Source organism: Gossypium hirsutum, chromosome A11 (genome assembly GCF_007990345.1).
Source record: "Gossypium hirsutum isolate 1008001.06 chromosome A11, Gossypium_hirsutum_v2.1, whole genome shotgun sequence".
NCBI classification, from domain to species: Eukaryota; Viridiplantae; Streptophyta; class Magnoliopsida; order Malvales; family Malvaceae; genus Gossypium; species Gossypium hirsutum.
Window position 1 is genome coordinate 12503237 of NC_053434.1, and position 17562 is coordinate 12520798.

General features: G+C 30.7%; 1 protein-coding gene, 1 non-coding gene and 1 pseudogene across 2 annotated transcripts; all 3 read right to left on the reverse strand.

Moving 5' to 3' along the window:
• Positions 1–96: 96 nt before the first annotated feature.
• LOC107923608 (magnesium/proton exchanger 1-like) lies at positions 97–4430 on the reverse strand (annotated as a pseudogene).
• Positions 4431–5533: 1103 nt separating this feature from the next.
• LOC107922807 (60S ribosomal protein L22-2) lies at positions 5534–6930 on the reverse strand. The gene is made up of 3 exons (XM_016852977.2): positions 6764–6930; positions 6439–6683; positions 5534–5918 (listed from the first exon to the last, which is right to left on the reverse strand). Exons 2-3 carry the CDS (start codon positions 6666–6668, stop codon positions 5774–5776), a joined length of 375 nt encoding a protein of 124 aa, XP_016708466.1. The 5' UTR covers positions 6669–6683; positions 6764–6930; the 3' UTR covers positions 5534–5773.
• On the reverse strand, positions 6027–6152 carry LOC121210473 (small nucleolar RNA SNORD14). The gene has a single exon (XR_005905589.1). It is a non-coding gene; the product is annotated as a small nucleolar RNA SNORD14 (small nucleolar RNA).
• Positions 6931–17562: the final 10632 nt, after the last annotated feature.

Sequence of the window (17562 nt, forward strand, 5' to 3'; positions counted from 1 at the left end):
AAAACATTTATACTATAAAAATTAAATAGAAAAACTAAAACTAAGTTTGATTCGGATATCCTTAAAAAGGGAAACAGAGAGGCTGGAAATTACAAGTACAATAATACTAGTAAGTGCTGGTTTAAAAATGAAGAAACTATTATAGGGTCTGAGTTCATTCTGGAGATAATATTATAGAGAAAGCACCCATGGATCTCCATGAAATGGACATGGGAATACAATACAAATAGCGGTATGAGTAGGGGCAAAACCAGTCTATAAAAATGCAAATAGTTGGGGCCAAAACCCAAAAAAATCATGCTAAAAGGACCTAAGTAGAGGGGAAAAACATGCAAATTTCCAATAGGGCCCCATTTGGATTCGCCGGTGGATAGAGGGAAAAATTAAATCAAGTATTTATAAATAAATGTCATATTATATGATGCCAGAAACTCTAAGGGAAGATAGCACCACAAATATAAGCCAAAGCAACATAAAGAAAACACTAGTAACCCAGGCCCAAAACCTAGGACCTCCAAGCTCTGCGCCCAGTATTAGACGCCTAACCACCAAAACCGAAATGCAACCCACAGAAGTTGAGAAGAACACCATCAAAGTGAACCCCAGTCCCTCCGCATTTTCTATCCTCAATGGTTCTCCATATGTAATGAAATTGTATGCAGTATTTATCAGCCATGGGATGCCAATGCCTACGTAAATGTTCACCGAGTTACTGCAACCACAACAAATTTCAGAAAATCAGCAGCAAGGCAACCTTCTTGCTCTTAAATTGAGGACTCCTATGGTACCAGCTTCATAGGATTTGGCCATTTGGTGTTTATACTAAATCAACTAATCTCTGTTACTATACGATACTCCTCTTTGAAAGATTATGAAGTATGGTTAAAAGATGAGATTCCATGAGATATACCTGCAAGTAATATTTGCAATAGCAGAGTCAGCCGTTAACTGACGTTCAGCAGCAATCTTACTTGCCACTAAATCCGGCCATGATGTTCCAGCAGCTAATGCTGTAAATGCTATGACATAAGCATTTATCCCTGTAATAAAATATCAATGAGAAAAGGGATAATTTCACTTGATAAGCAATAGCAACAGCTATAATACTAGTAAAAATCAATTTTTGGCAAGGAGGGAAGACCTGTGACGCAGCTTATAATATCAGTCAGCTCTGTAACAGTGTAAGCTATCCCACTGATGAAAAGTAGAGAGCAAATGAAGGCAATCCATCCATGGGAAATTTGATAAGGAGGCACAAAGGCAAACAGTAGTCTCCATGGTACAAGTAGTGACTGCCAAAGTATTCTTGCTATCCGAAGATGCGCATTGTTTAATTTCCTAGATTCAGGGCTTTCCAACTGTTTAAGAAATAAAGAATTATTCACAACCATCATTTATTGGATTATTGCTAATAAGCTTAGATCAAAGAAGTACAACGTCCAAATCTAATATGCATAAGCTCCAAGAAACTTAAAGTACTAATTCAAAGTTTCAAACTAAGCAAGATTTACTTAAAAAGGGAAAAAATCAAGGGAGCTTCATGTAGAAATGTTACATTCCAACTTCTATAGAGAGAAGAGAGGCTGAAGTAGTCACTACAATAATGGATCGTTTCCTCTTCTTTTCTTTTTTTTCTTTTGAACTTTGCATTATCGTTTCCTCTTCTTTTCTTTTTTTTCTTTTGAACTTTGCATTTTGCAATGATTGATTGAAAAATAATTTACCATAAATTATAAGAGCAGAAGTTATAAAGGATTTTTATGTTACAGTGTAAAGATACATACTGTAAGTGCATCCACGAACTGTTTTTTCCAGAGTTGAAGCACATGAAGATCTTCTAAATTGATCTCCTTCTGAAAAGGGTCTGTTAGAGGATTCAAGTGAATCTTCCGCTGCAGGCACCTTTCGATAAATAGAGTCTGCAAGTAGTTGAATTTTTAAGAAAGTTCTGATCAATCCATCATCAGCATAAGCTACTGAAAATTAAAAGTAGTTATAGGCAACCTCTTAACCAAGTTACTTAGAGGACATAAGTGGGAACTAATTAGATCATCTAAAATAACTTATTTACATAAACTACAATTGAGCCCACAAAATACAACATTGAAGCATTTAACAATCATGACCTTTTCCGGCATTCTTATCCATGAATCATTGCTTACTAGGACCTCTCTTCATTTAGGTTTACCCAACCTACAGCTGAAAACTTTAATTTCCATGTCTTCCCTATGACTTCATCATTATTTCATTCTATTATGAACAGATATAGCATAAAGAAGAAAGCAAGTATGTATTGAATTATAGTTTTGATGAACTAATCTGTTTAAGCGTGTCCGAGTTCCATCATATGTAACATTAATTTTGTCGATTCAGTTTCACTTCATATTAACTTTCCAAGGGAAAGACTGCTAGGATCATAGTCAATGATAACATGTGACCTCAAACAAAACAATGTCAACAAGAGTTGGACAGAGTGTTATTACCTTCTCGTTTTTCTGAATGAAAGGACAAAACATCAACAATTTCCTCATTTTTGTCTTCTTCAACTGCAAGTATCTCAGTGTACCCACCATAGACATCGTCCTCACAGCTAACTGAGGCAACCTCTGCTGGCACCCAGGCCTCAGGCCTCTCACCTCTCGTTCTTCATATGAACAAAAGAAATCAAAAGCATAACAATGCACGAGACAATAATAGGGGGAAGAAGAAGAAGAGCATACAAGGGCAGAGATATATAAGGCCAGCGTTTGTCTTGAGCATATGCATGAATGAGCAGTAGTACATGCATCAAGACCGTCAATAAGGCCTCCCAAATTGTAACAACCTTTGGTGTCCACACCTGCAACATGAAGTACGATCTATCCATGAGCAAGTGCTCCATAGATGTGAACCATTAATGTAATGCATGTAAACACTCCATACAGAAAAATAGTGAAACTAATCACAGGTTATGCAAAAGGCAAGCAATTTTCTTACATCACTTACTGAAAATCAAAGAAACATAAGTCTAAAAGGGCCATACTAGAGGTCTTCTCAGTATAACTTGGATAAAGACATTCGACTAACAGCACAAGTAAAATATCCCTATAAAATACAAATCATGAAACATTACTTCAGAAGAAGTTACTTGAAGTTACCTCTAAAATTATGTACAGCCAAGCATAAGCCCAAAAGGACCAAACGAGCTCCACCAGCCAAACACCTATATCAGATATCTTTTTCAACTCTCCAGCTTGTGGAACTACAACACAAACAGCATGGATAGGGAAAAGGTCGAATGCAGCTGAACCCAGAAGAGTTCCAGGACCCAAACCTGTAGGTTAAAGTAAGCTGACAAAATATCAAGACAAATGCTCTCTATTCAATTTTGGAATCTGTTCTAATTAAAACACTACTACCTATATCCAAATTTGAAATTTGTTGTAATTAATAAACCGAAAGAAAGAGCATATGAGAGAACAAACCTCCGGCATAGAGGTTCCCAATGTTTCGAATGGCATCAATAGTTGCTAAAGATATTTGAGGGAAGCTAGTCCCAAAGGCAAGCAAAGTAATGTCTGCAATAGCATAATTCCAAACCTTTTCTTGTTTAATAATTTCAGTATTAGTGTGAGGATCTACCTCTACAACAGTACGTGAGTGTTTCACAACATTCTCCATGGATCGGAAGCAACGGGCAGTTATAGCAGATAACCCAATGAAGCAATAAGCAAGTCCGAGAAAGTATAAGAAGGCTCGTAAACCATTCCCAAGCGCAGTTTCGCCATAGAAAAGCAAGTAACTATTACATTTTTCACCCCCCCAAATACTGGAATTCCCCAACATGCTGTTCCCAGCAACTTGCTTTGGCACCGCCACCATCTAAACCTAGCATCTGTTCACTCTTGAAGCATTAGTGAATTCTTTTGCTCACCAAAACAAAACGATTTGATAGTCAAGGAAATTAGAACAGCTTCATATTTGAAGCGAAGTAGTAGTCCAATTTAAGTACAATTTTCACTAGAAAGCTCCCCCTGCATCCAAATATGAATCTGAAATAAAACCGTGAATTAAAGAAAGGAGAATCTAGATGGAAAAGCACACTCCACAAACAACCAGGATACACAAATCAAGATCCGAACTTCCATTAATATCAATGGAAAATCCAAAAACTTGAGCACAAATCGGAAAGAGAGTATATTTTATTTTATTATGAAAAGTCAAAAGACTCGTTAAAAAAATACGCAGGCACGACACGAGTTTGTCCACATGTTTCCGGTCACTAGAAAAAGCTCAAGGATATCATCAAAAGATTTAAAAAAAAATTGATAAGATTTAATGCATTCGGACACTACCGGTGAAACGAGGAGGCATCGCCAGTATCTCCGTTCGGCGATGGTTGTTGATGCTTTTGGAATTGAAACGAGAACTAGGCAGAAAGAAAGTAGCGTAGCATTTTAATTATCACATGTGAATAAAAATGAGGTAAACTATAAAAATAGTCACTTTTATTTATATTAGATTATATTTTACTCATTTATGTTTGAAATATTATATTTTAATTATCGTTTTGTTATGAACTAATTATTCTACCGTATAGTAATAAGCAGTCCAAATGAATTTTATATGTCCAACTGAGATAAAAATAAATTTTTAATTAAATAAATTTAATTAATTAAAACTTTTAAACTAATTACACCTTAAACTAAAAAAAAAAATCATTCGACGGCAAGGTGACTACTTCATAACAAAACGATAACATAAGTGACTAAAACGTAATATTTTAAACATAAATAATTTGAGGTAAATAAAAATAATTATTTTTATAAGTATAATAAAGATAAAATACAAAGCTTGACCCCTAAACTGTGCTCATTTATAACGTGATACGTATAATGACAATATATTAGTCATCATTTCAGACCAATTTTCACTTTCTTAATTAATTTTAAGTCAAATATCTTTGTATTATTTAGTAAAACTTATTGCGGATATCTTCTAATAATTCTCCATTTTAAGAAATGATTAATTATTTAATCATTCTTTTTTGAAGGAAATAAAGTAATAAATGTCAAAGCCGAAATTTAACATTACGCACTCCAACTTTTCTTTCCTTTAAAAGAGCAGCATTTTTCGCTAGATTACAAATTTCAAATGATTTACTTTAAATTAAAAAGGTCAGAATTAGCCGCAATGTATAAAAAATATCTTATTTGGTATAAAAACATTTAAACACTTTTTTTCCACTAAAATTATATTCAAAATCCAAAAGATCAGATATTTTCTTTGTACAATTACCCCATTGCACAAACTTAAAATGGCTAACCATGACATCAACCTAAAAAAAAAATAATTGAAGGGAATAAGACAGGCTAAGCTTAAACAAAACACACCATCTCCAATCTCTTCATAATCCCTCTCTGCCCTCTCAATCATCTTTCTCATCAATGATTAGTTTACATATCACTAGTACTCCTGATTTTACTACAATTCCATTTATCAATATCACACTTAAGACCTCACCCAAATTTTGTAAGAGAAAAACAAATTGCAATTAGGAAAAGAAAAACACATTCCCTCTTATTGATTCCATTAAGAGGGTCTTCCAAATCAACGCCTTTGAAAACATAATGTTTTACTATGAGCAACCAAAATTTCATTGAAAACAGACTAGGGTTCAAAAAACAACCAAATCAAGTCCAAAGATTCGACACCTGAAATTGATAAACTAGGTTCCTCATAACAAATAAACCAAACAAAGGGGTGATGAATAGAGAAAAAGCTGAACCGGTCTTCACTCTTCCTCCTCACCCTCATTCTCCGCAATGTTGAAGTATCGGAGCTCGTAAACGGTCCGATCCTTGTTGGAAGAAATCACTCGAAGCCAATCCCGAACATTGTGCTTCTTCAAGTACTTCTTAGTCAAGTACTTAAGATACCTGAAGCAAGCAGAAAGTGGATGAAACAGTCAACGAAAAACTCAATATTTTAAAATCTACGGTTTTTGCCCTTTTAAGAAACAACCTATAACTAGATTGAACTTGAAAGGTCTCAGACATCCAAGGAAGGATTAAAGCAGCATAAGCTCTCAAGCCCGGCGAAAGGCGAAAGCTCTCAAGCGGCCACTGCGAATGTTTTGAGAAACAAGCCTTAAGAGTTGTTCATCATTGACCTTATAATTAAAAAGTTACAATGGTTCTACCCATAACACTAAGCATATAAAGTGTTAAGTTAATTAACGTAATAAACAAAACCCATTGCCGAAAAGGATTCAATTCAAGTTATATACCAAGCAAAAAGCCATTTCTTCAAAAGATTCAGTTCCATTGGGGACAATAAAATGAAAAAGTTCAACCCTCCCAGCTTAATATTCAATACATTGTAAAGCTAAAAGTTCAGAGAAGTAATGCATACGGTTTCATAATGCAGTAAAAGATCAAAAGCCAAAAGGAAAAGTACCGCTTAGAGAAGTTGGAGTCGGAGGAGACAGTGATTTTGCTCTTGTCGCGGGTGACAGTGACGGAATCGCCGAGAGCACCGGCTTTGCCACCGACCTTGATCCTTTCCTGGAGGAACTTTTCTAGAGAGGCTATGTCCATGATCTTATCTTCAACCGGCTTAGAACAGTCGATGGTAAAGGAGGCCCCTTTCTTCTTCCCCTGGGGTCCCGCTGCTGCCCCACGACTCATCTTCGCACCAACTCACTGAGTTTTCACTGAGCCAAATCAACAAGAAAGAAAAGAAGGAGGAAAGACAACGAGGAACGCAGAGAGAGATGGGTTACCTTAGCTGCCTCTGTGTTGTGGAAGATATAGAACGGCCAAGTTACAAATAGCTTTGCCCTTCAGTAGAATGCCAGAGTGTTTAACAAATATATTGCTTGCTAGGGTTTTTAGAGATTGGGCTTTGATTGTCTATGTTTTGGGCGAAAAAGCCTTTGAATCTAACTCCACATCCAAACATTACGGATGGAAATGTATTTGATTAAAATACTAGAAAATTATATTTACATATTTTGCTTCACTAACCATTTTACTAAAATTTGTTAAGAAAAGTTAATTATAAATTAAGGTGAGGATGGTATTGCATCAAATCCAACTTAAACTCTCCTAGATTAAATTATTGTTCACTAATATTAATTTATATATTCTAAATGAAAATTAAACAACTTGTAACACCCCTAACCCGTATTCGCTGCCAGAACAGGGTTTCGAAGTATTACTACCATTTGCAGATCACTTAAAAAAATTAAAATACTTACCGATTCAATGCATCATATAAAATAAATATATTACCATTCAATCAATAGTTTGGCACTTGTATAAGCATCAAACAACAACATTGTTAGTATACTTGCACATATCTCATATAAATTCAACATTGATATATCTATTTTCTCGACATGTCGCACTTGAGTTTAATAATAGTCTCAATTACATAATTTCCTTGTATCAACATATCAAAGATAATCATATATGTACATGTCATGAAACATATCATGCTCTTACCGTTTCTTCACAAATATATATCATTTATTTCATTATATCAATATTTTATGCTTCATCATTTCCATATATTTTATGTATATTTATTCTGGTAATAGCTTATATCAAACTTAACATAAATTATATTCCATGTACTTATACTTATTTCGTTTATCCATTTTCATAATTATTTCATACAACGCTTTTGTACATATATTTCCATATGACCAGTTATTGTAAACATTTCACACAACCATTTCATATAACCATTCGTCATCTGATACATTTTACCTGAATATCAATTGTTCAACAGATGTTATAGCGTCTCCCATCCACGGTCTTATTTATCTTTGACGTGATGCCATAGTGTCTTTCAATTATGGTCTTACTCATTTTCTGTCATGTTGCCATGGTATCTTTCAACCATGGTCTTATTCTTTTCATGTCACGTTGCCATGGTATCTTTCAACCATGGTCTTACACATCTCATATCAGGTTGCCATGGTATCTTTCAACCATGATCTTACACATTTCATATCAGGTTGTCATGGTATCTTTCAACCATGGTCTTACACACAGGTTGCCATGGTATCTTTCAACCATGGTCTTACACATTTCATATCATGTTGCCATGGTATCTTTCAACCATGGTCTTACACAGAGGTTGTCATGGTATCTTTCAACCATGGTCTTACACAATTCATATCAGAGAGCACACTCCCGCGAACCTCATCCTTACAGTGGGATTACCAGTCCAGGCTAAATCCTCTGTAATATAAACTCATAGAGTATTGTCGGGATTACCAGTCCAGGCTAAATCCCCTGCAACGACAATTACTCTAATGAGCTTGGATCTGAATTACCAGTCCAGGCTAAATTCAGACCCTAATTCGAATTACCCGTCTGGGCTAAATCTGTTTTACACATATTCTTCGGGAGGGCTATATCAGGATAGGATCACTCGTCCGGGCTAGATCCTTTTTACCGTCAATTCCTTTTCAGAGATCCATCGAATTTTCCTTTCATTCAACCGGGATTTCTTCTCATTTTGTAATGACCCAAAATTCACGGGCATCGGAAAAGTACATTAACAGGCCTCCGTCTTAGTAAATCGAGTTCGAAATAATTACTAGAAATATTTATGAGTTTAGCGATGTGTTTAATTAGGTTTAAATTAGGTGAATTTAGCTTAATTAAGAGTAATTAGGAAAAATGACTAAATTGAATAAAGGATGAAAGTTAAATTGTAGATTAAAAGAAAATGAAGATGACCAAAATGGCAATTATGCCATTTATCCTAAGTGAGGCGGCATAAACATAAAAATCTGAGATTTTTATGTGTTAAAATATATATTAAATTATTATTATTAAAAGTAAAGTAAATAAAAAGGAAATAAAGGAAAGAAACAAAAGAATAAAAAGAAGGAAGGAAACAGAATAGCAGGAAACGAAACAGAGAAGAAATAGGGGAGAAAGAAAGAAAGAAAAGAAAAAGGGAAAATAGGGTTTTTGAAGCTTGGAGTTTAATTGGTAAGTTCAATCATGTCCTTTTCTCTTAATTTTGATGTTCTAAAAGTATTAAAACAAGGTTTTGATAGAATTAAGTTAGTAGTTTAGAAGTTTTTAAGTTTTTAAACAAAGTTCATGTTGAACAAAATGATGAAATAGGGGTTTAATTGAATGAAATTAAGTTAGAATAGAGATTGAAATGTAAAGTAAACTATAAGTTATGTGTTTTAGGGATTAAATGGAAATAAATTCGAAATTATGAAAATATGCTGGAAATTTAATAGTTAAGTATGAGTTTGGACAAATTTTGAATAGAAATAAAGTATGAATTAAGATAGAAAAGTAAGTGAATTTAGTTAGGATTAAATTGAAATTAAAGTAAATCAACATTTTGTACTAAGACTATTTTGGACAGCAGCAGTAGTCTAAGTTTGAAAAATCACCAAAAATTTTAGAAATTAAATTATAGGATGAATAAAATATGGAATTAAATCTTATTGAGTCTAGTTTCTTATAGAAGAAACGATATAAGCAATTGAATTGTAAATTAAGAGATATAATGAATTTTGTGAGACAAGGTCAGAATAAATTCGGGTTCCCCTGTTCTAACTTTGAAAAATCATTAAAAATTGTATAAAACTAATTATAGGTTGGAATTTATATGTTTAAAATAATTATTGAACCTATTTTCAAGAAAATTAAACGGGAACATCGTTTGAATCTTTTACAAGGAGATAATAAATTTTTAGTGAAAAATGGTCAGAACTATTTGACAGCAGAACAGGGGCAATTTTAAAGAATAAACTGTACTTATTGGCTTAACCAAAAATTCTAAAAATTGTATGGTAAGAAGATATGTGAGTCTAGTTTCAGGTAAAATTAGTGGATCTTAATTTGGAGTTTCCTAGCTCAAGATATAAATGATTTAGTAACAATGACTCAAGTAGACAGCTTTGAATGAACATATAAGTAAATAGTGGAATTATGTGTATAAAAATGGTTAAATTTGCATGTTTAGGGTCATGGGTTAAATTGAATTGTGTTATATTGATGATTATAAATTATTATTATTTTCGTAGTTAACAAAGAACCCAAGACATCAGCGCACAAAGGAAAGGAGAAAGCTATCGAGGATTAAAACGAGAAATTTACGGTTTGTATTACTATAATTCAAATTACTTTTTATTAAATGTTTTATATCAATTCTATATTTAATAAGTGAATTATAAGGTAAGTATTGATATTTGAGTTGAATGAGAATTGAATTGAATGGTGAATGTGTATGTATAATTGAATTGTAAATTGAATTGAATGTGAAAATTTTAATTGAAAAGTAATCTTGGAATGGAAATGAAAGTGAATTGAGAATTGAAATACCCTATTAACTAGTCGGGCTAAGTCGGATATAATTGGCATGCCATAGGATCTGGAAGTGTACGGGAATTTGCCAGCTTTACTGATCAGGCACTTTATGTGTCGTATTTCAGGCACCTCGTGTGTCGTATCAGGCACCTCGTGTGTCGTTTTAGGCACTTTATGTGTCGTATACTGATCAGGTACTATGTACCGTTTTAGGCACAATGTGCCGTACTGGTGTGTTGGGTTGGAATCCGTGTATCCGTCAAAGTCCGGATTTGTTAATAGGGTGAATATCTAAAATGAGAAATTAAAATAAATTGATTGATTATATTATTGAAATATTGAAAGAAACGAAAAAGTTGAATAGTGGATTGAAATTGAGATTGAAAATGAAAGGCATGAACTTAATGTTCATGTAGTGATTGAAATTGTTACATGTAATATGTGATGGAAACTGAAGAATAGATAAAAATTGTATCGTTATTATTAATTAATGAAAATTTAAGAATGAATTGATATTTGTGAAATTAGATAGTTACATGTTTGGTAATTAAAATTCTTTATTGCTATTATAATTTGAATTATGGTAATACCACTGAGTACGGAATACTCAGCGTGCGGTTGTTTCCGTGCGCAGGTTAATAGGAGTCTAGTACCCCGGTCCAGCATCTGAACGATCCCGACTCCAGCAAATTTTGGGTGATGTTTTCTTTCTTAATTGAAAGTGGCATGTACTAGGTGTTGTATAAGTTATATAGATATACTTGTAAAGTTGGTTATAAGAATGGTATACCATATTTTGTTATTCGTTTGATAAAATGGTAAATATTATACTATATAATTTGGTATAAGTTGGAATGAAAAATGAATGAAGTTATTAGTTAATTTGGATTAATATTATGAATGTTTAGTTATTAAATGACTATGTTAATGAATTGGTTATGATTTAGATATATTTAGGTTTAAATTGTTTTTTATTGTGCCATTGGTTTTGGATTAGTTGGTTTTTGGTTTGAATTTGCAGGGGGTTTTATCTAAAAATTAAGAAGAAATGCAGTCGAAATTTTTGTAAAAATAAAAAAATAAAAAAAAAATCTCTGAATACTCGAACAAGTCCCGTTCCATTCCACTTTAATACTTGTGTTGGGCTTCGAAAGTCCATTATAGGGACATAATTCTTCAATTATACTATGAATGTTATAATAATTGTAAAATATCCATAAGTTGTTTGATATATCCGGTAATGCCTTGTAGCCCTGTTCCGGCGACGGTTTGGGGTTAGGGGGTGTTACACCTTTTATCAAATTTATCAATGTTTCATAAATTTTCATACAATGAACATTCAAATCATATTCACGTAAATAACATACAATCTCAAGCATTTAAGAATATAATTTAAGTTACACGAACTTAGCTCATTGCTTGTTTGTGTTTATAATTTCATTAATATGATATATTTTCTTTTCCACGATCAAGTCTCATATTTGAGTCGTCCGGATCTTTATAAATAAATTTGATCATCATTTTCATTCATTTCATATTTTAATGCATTTAATTAATGCTCTAGGAAAAATTACCATTTTGCCCCTAAACTTTTAATTAATGACGATTTCATCCTTAGGGTCAGGAAAATAAAATTCTTGCAATTTAATCCTTATTCCCAGCTATTATTCTCATATATATTGATAACAATCCATGAATTCTATAAAATATCAGAATTTTTCCCTAAAACATGTTTTTCCCCGATCTTGAACTAAATTAATAATTTCATTCAATTTTGTAATTTAAATAATAAAATAATCCATTTCATGCAATTTGGTCATTTTTGACATGTTTACAAAATTGCCCATAAAATTTTACTTTTATTCAATTTAGTCCCTGAGCCTAAAATATGCAAATTAGCCATGCTAGATGAGTATTCATACATATTTTTCCTCCTCCTCCTCCTCTCTATTCCACATCCTTAATGTAGATAACACACTTGTAAGTAACATTATCCATAATTTTTATTATTTACTTTTACGAATATTCAAGCTGTCTATCTGCATCATAGTCACTAAATTATTTATATCTGGATATATAGAACCCCAAATTAATATCCAATAATTTTCCCTGAATCTAGACTCATATATATTCCTACCATAAAAATTTCAGAATTTTTGGTTTAGCCAATAAGTACAGTTTATTCTTTAAAGTTATCCCTGTTCTGCTGTCTGACAGTTCTGACCCCTCTTCACCAAAAATTAATTATCTCCTCATACAGGATTCAAATGATGTTCTTGTTTGTTTCTATTAAAAATATACTCATTCAGGATTTTATAAATATAAATTTAAGCCCATAATTATTTTTATTCAATTTTTTATGATTTTTAAAAGTCAAAACAGGGGAACCCGAATTCATTCTGACCTTGTCTCACAAAATTCATTATATTAATAATTTACAAATCCATTGCTTACACTATTTATTCTATGAGAAACTATACTCGATAAGATTTAATTCCATATTTTTTTCATCTTCTAATTCGATTTCTACAATTTATGGTGATTTTTCAAAGTTAGTCTACTGCTGCTGTCCAAACTGTTTTTGTGCAAGCTATTAATTACCATGTTATAACACCCTTATTTTCTTTTTCTACACCATTTCTCATCACTTTCTCTTATTTTCTCTTCACTAACATATCAAAAACATAGGACCTTATGTAAGAAAACTCTACCATAACATTATTTCCATGCTTTGTCAATAATAACAAACTTAAAAACATATTGAAATATTGATATACTTACCTTGTTCTATTGATACTAATCTTTAACTTGATTTTCTCTATCCTCCAGCTTCTATTTCTTGAATCCAACTTGATATTCTAACTCCACATGCTCTCCTTAACATTTTTGTCTCTTGGTAGCTATGGAAAATTACTTGATTTTTGGGTGAAAATGGTGAATTTTTGGTAAAAGGACCAAATTGTAAAGAAAGCAAAACTTTCTTTCTTCCTCTCTTTCTCTCACGTTAGTGCATGGGAAAATATGGATGAGAATTTCTCATCTTTCTTTCTTTATATACTAATAAAATAATAATAAAATATCTTATTAAGGTATTAATAAAATAATATTTATCTAATTAAATAATTATAAAATATCAAAATATCTCTAGCATATTATTACTTTCTAGATTTCTCTCTCTTCCAATTGACCATTTTGCCCTTCATTATCTTTTAAAATTTCATCCTTGAGTCATCATTTAATTTGGTAAAATTGCAATTTAGTCCCTCATCTATTCAATTTGGTCCTAATTCATCCATTTTCCTTAGTTTCTATATCATTCTACTCTTAAATTATTTACACTATTGGTCCTTCAACTTTTTCATATTTACACTTTAACCCCTCAAATTATGAATATTTACTCTTGTGCAACAAAACTTTTCTCACTTTTACAATTTAGTCCTTTCTTGAATTAATATATCATAATATACTTCTCAATATTGACATAACTCAAAATTTCCTTTTTTGTCACTTTATTTCCTTATTTTACTATATCAAGGACAATATCTTACTGTAAAAATTTTCAGGGTATTACACAACTAATCTTTCTGGGTAAATTTAAATTTAAAAATAATGTTACATATGCATAATATAACATCTTTTATCTAATCATTCTTGCATATTTTAACAATTTTATCAACTTCCATCAAGTTTCTAGTTGTTTTATCATCATTTAAAATATATTTAAAGATTTAAAGAAAATGTTTATATAAAAATACACTCTCGTATCAATGGCTCTGTAAATGAATACATATCTATTGAGTAGGATGCATAGATGTCAACATATTACTTTTGAGATTTTGTTCTATTTGCTACACCGCTATTTATCTATTTAATCATCCTATTCAATTCAACTAAACAAGCTCAGTTTACATTCACATCTTATTATGCTAAACAATAAAAATATACTGCAATTTAAGTTGTTTGAATTATAGAAATACAAACGAATATCTTGAACTACTCATCCATTGTTTTAATTTTTTCTTTCTCTTTCGACGACACTAAGAATTAGCATAAACATATTACGCTGTCAATATTTAACCAAATCACAATTAATTATCAATTTATCCAAATATTACAATTTATTCATTTCAGTCCCTACAACTGGGAATAACCCAACTTTTTATTTAAAGCTCCAAATTAAAGTTCGATTTCACTATTACTCATTAGGGACCTCCTATTTCTTATTTCTACAATCAATTTTACAATTTATCCAATTTAATTCCTAATGTGCAAAACTATCAATTAAGTTTTATAATTTAATTCTCTTTCACATCTAAGCTTAAAATCTATCAATCTAACATCTAAAATTTCAAAAAATCATCAATGGTAACTTTCTAAAACTTTAACAATTTTACAAATTAATACATTAGCTAATTAAATCAAACTTTCATAACCTAAAAACATAAAAATTATATATATAAAAAAAAGATTAAATTTAACATACCAATTAGGTCAAAAGTTCCCAAGTTTTTCCTATGTTTTTATTTGTTTTCGGCGATGAGATGAAAAAGATGAGTTTCATCTTTCTCTTCCACAAGCTTTCTATATATACACATGTAATTAAGTTAATAAAACATGTTTTATTAATTAAATATTAATTTAATTTAAACCAATGGCATTTTTAATCCATCCGTCCACTAGCACTAAATTTTACATGGTCTAATTGTCATTTTAGACCTTTGGTTAATTGCATCTTAAGTCCTCAACTCATTTTTATTTAAAAATCTATAATGATTGGACTTTACAATTTAATCCATAGACCTTAATTAAATACAGTTTCGAGTAAATTACTTATCTAAAATTCAATTCACTTATACAATAACTCCGTAAATATTTCTATTAAATATTTATAGGCTCAATTTACAGAAACAGGATCCCAATTTTGCATTTTTTGGTACCACTGAATATGGGATAGTTACAAATATTATAATTCCATTTATTTAAATTAATATTGGAAAATTTTAAAATTTTAATTATTTGGCACTCTGAAAAATCAATTTATTATTAATAATTGATTAAAAATGCTTACCGTTAGTATTATTGCATGGAAACTATAACTTAAGTTATAATATGTTAAATTATTTATTACTTTTTACTAACTTATTTATGAGATTTTGTTCAAAAGCAACATTATGAGTCTAATTTATAACCAAAATTGAACAATTTTGCAAAATAAATGAAAGTTTCCCATAAACAATGTTTTTATTTTATTTTATTTTTCCTTTTTATGTTTAAAAAACTTCCAAAGAAAAAGTTAAATGTTTTTAACACATAAACAATGTTATTCAAAAAGAAAATAAATTTGTAGATTACTTTTACATATTTCCATAAACACTTTAATAAATTTGAAAATTAGAACCGTTTAAGAAAAATGTTATTTTAACATTTTCAATACTTTAATTAATATTTTTAAATTAATTTATTGTTAAAAATGCTTTGTAAATAATTACAATAAATATGCTTTGTAAATAATTAACTTTTTTGAAATTATTAGAAAAATTACTTAAATGTTTGAAATATGTTAAAAACTTACTACAGTTTTTCAATTAAAAATTCATAGAAATTTAAAAACTATTAACATGTATTTTTAAACTATTTATATTTATAAATATTTCCAAAAAACTAATTTAAAATTTGAAATTTATATAAAATATTATACAAATAATTATATTTGAAATAAAGTTTAAGCAGTTTATATATTATCTATATAAACATTTTAATTATTTTTTTTAAAAAAAATGTAAACTAAAAAATATTATTTTAATTGATACAATCGCATGGGTATCCAAAGTAATTATTAATTATATTAATTTATTAATATATTACTTATAAAAGAATAGGATCCTCACTTGAAGCAGGGAATCGTTCTAGTAAATTATTAATTTCTAACAAATTAAATAAGGTCAACTATATATCTTGTTATTTATTTATTTCATTCTTTTTCCGGGTTTGAATACGGAAATATATCTGTTGTTACAAGTTACCTTTTCAATAGTTCTTGACTTAGATTTTTTTTCATTGCATATTTATTTACCATATTTGTTAAATTCAACTATTAGTGCAGCTACTTTACCATAGTTATGAATTTAATCATCGTACTTTAATTTGATTAATTTTAGTTTTGTATTTTTTGAATTGGTCAATTTTAGTTCCTATAGTTTTCAAAAATTTAAATTTGTAGTCCTGACCTAAATAGTAATAGTTAGATTCATCTGGTTAAATTCAATTTCTAGTTTTGAACAATGTGTAGAGTTGTAGGTTTGGTTCATATTCTTTAATTAGATTATTCTTAGTTCCTATACTGTTCAAAATTTGAAATTTTAGTTTTGATACAAATGATAATCGTTAATCCTTCAACTGGATTTTTAGTGAGTAATATGTAAAAATAACAAGCTGGCATAGCATTACACATATAATAATATATTTGATGCATTAGATTTTGAAAATAATAGAACTTAACTTAATAAATTTAATAGTTATTGTTTGGTGAGTATTGTAATTTTAAATTTTTGAAAAGTGCATGAATTAAAAATGACATATGATAATATGATTGACGTATTAGATTTTAAAAACAACAGAACTTAACTTAATGAATTAAATAGTTATTGTTTAGCGAGGATTGTAATTTTAAAAAGGGTGAATTACACCAACAGCCTCTCAACTTTGATCTCAATGACAAAACAGTCACTCAACTTTCAAGAAATAACAAATCAGTTCTACTAACCATTTTTCGTTATAGAAGTAACGTAAAAGTGACACGACATTTAACCAACTCCTTGTTGTCATTAATCGGCCAGTTGGAGGGTTAGTTGTCATTTAAACAACCCTATCTAAGAGCCCTAGTTGGGCAGTAGAAGAAGAAGAAGAAATGGAGATACCTTAGCTACGATCGTTTTGTTCCTCCAAAGTGGAGCCACCACCCAGTTCGCTGTTGTCCCTTTGAATCTTTGTGCCTTAGGCGACTCTGTTAAATCTATGTCCCTTTTTTTCTTCTCCTCTATTTTTCTTTTTTTTTCTTAACTCTAGTCATTGCCGTTTATGGCCTTCGGCCAGCCATCATCACTAAATGACTCATTTTTTCCTCTTCTCAAATCTCACTTCAGGTTTCCCAATAGGCCTTCTAAATCTCGAGATTAAGGTCTTAAAGCTTCAAACAAGGCTTCAACTGATCTCCGCTGTCCATCGTCGA

What these genes read in the sequence shown, in the direction of transcription:
- LOC107922807 (XM_016852977.2), bottom strand. Translation starts at nt 6,668, where the DNA reads ATGAGTCGTGGGGCAGCAGCGGGACCCCAGGGGAAGAAGAAAGGGGCC. An exon ending in GACTCCAACTTCTCTAAGCG is followed by an intron (nt 5,919 to 6,438) that starts GTACTTTTCCTT and finishes TGCTTGCTTCAG; the next exon opens with GTATCTTAAGTACTTGACTA.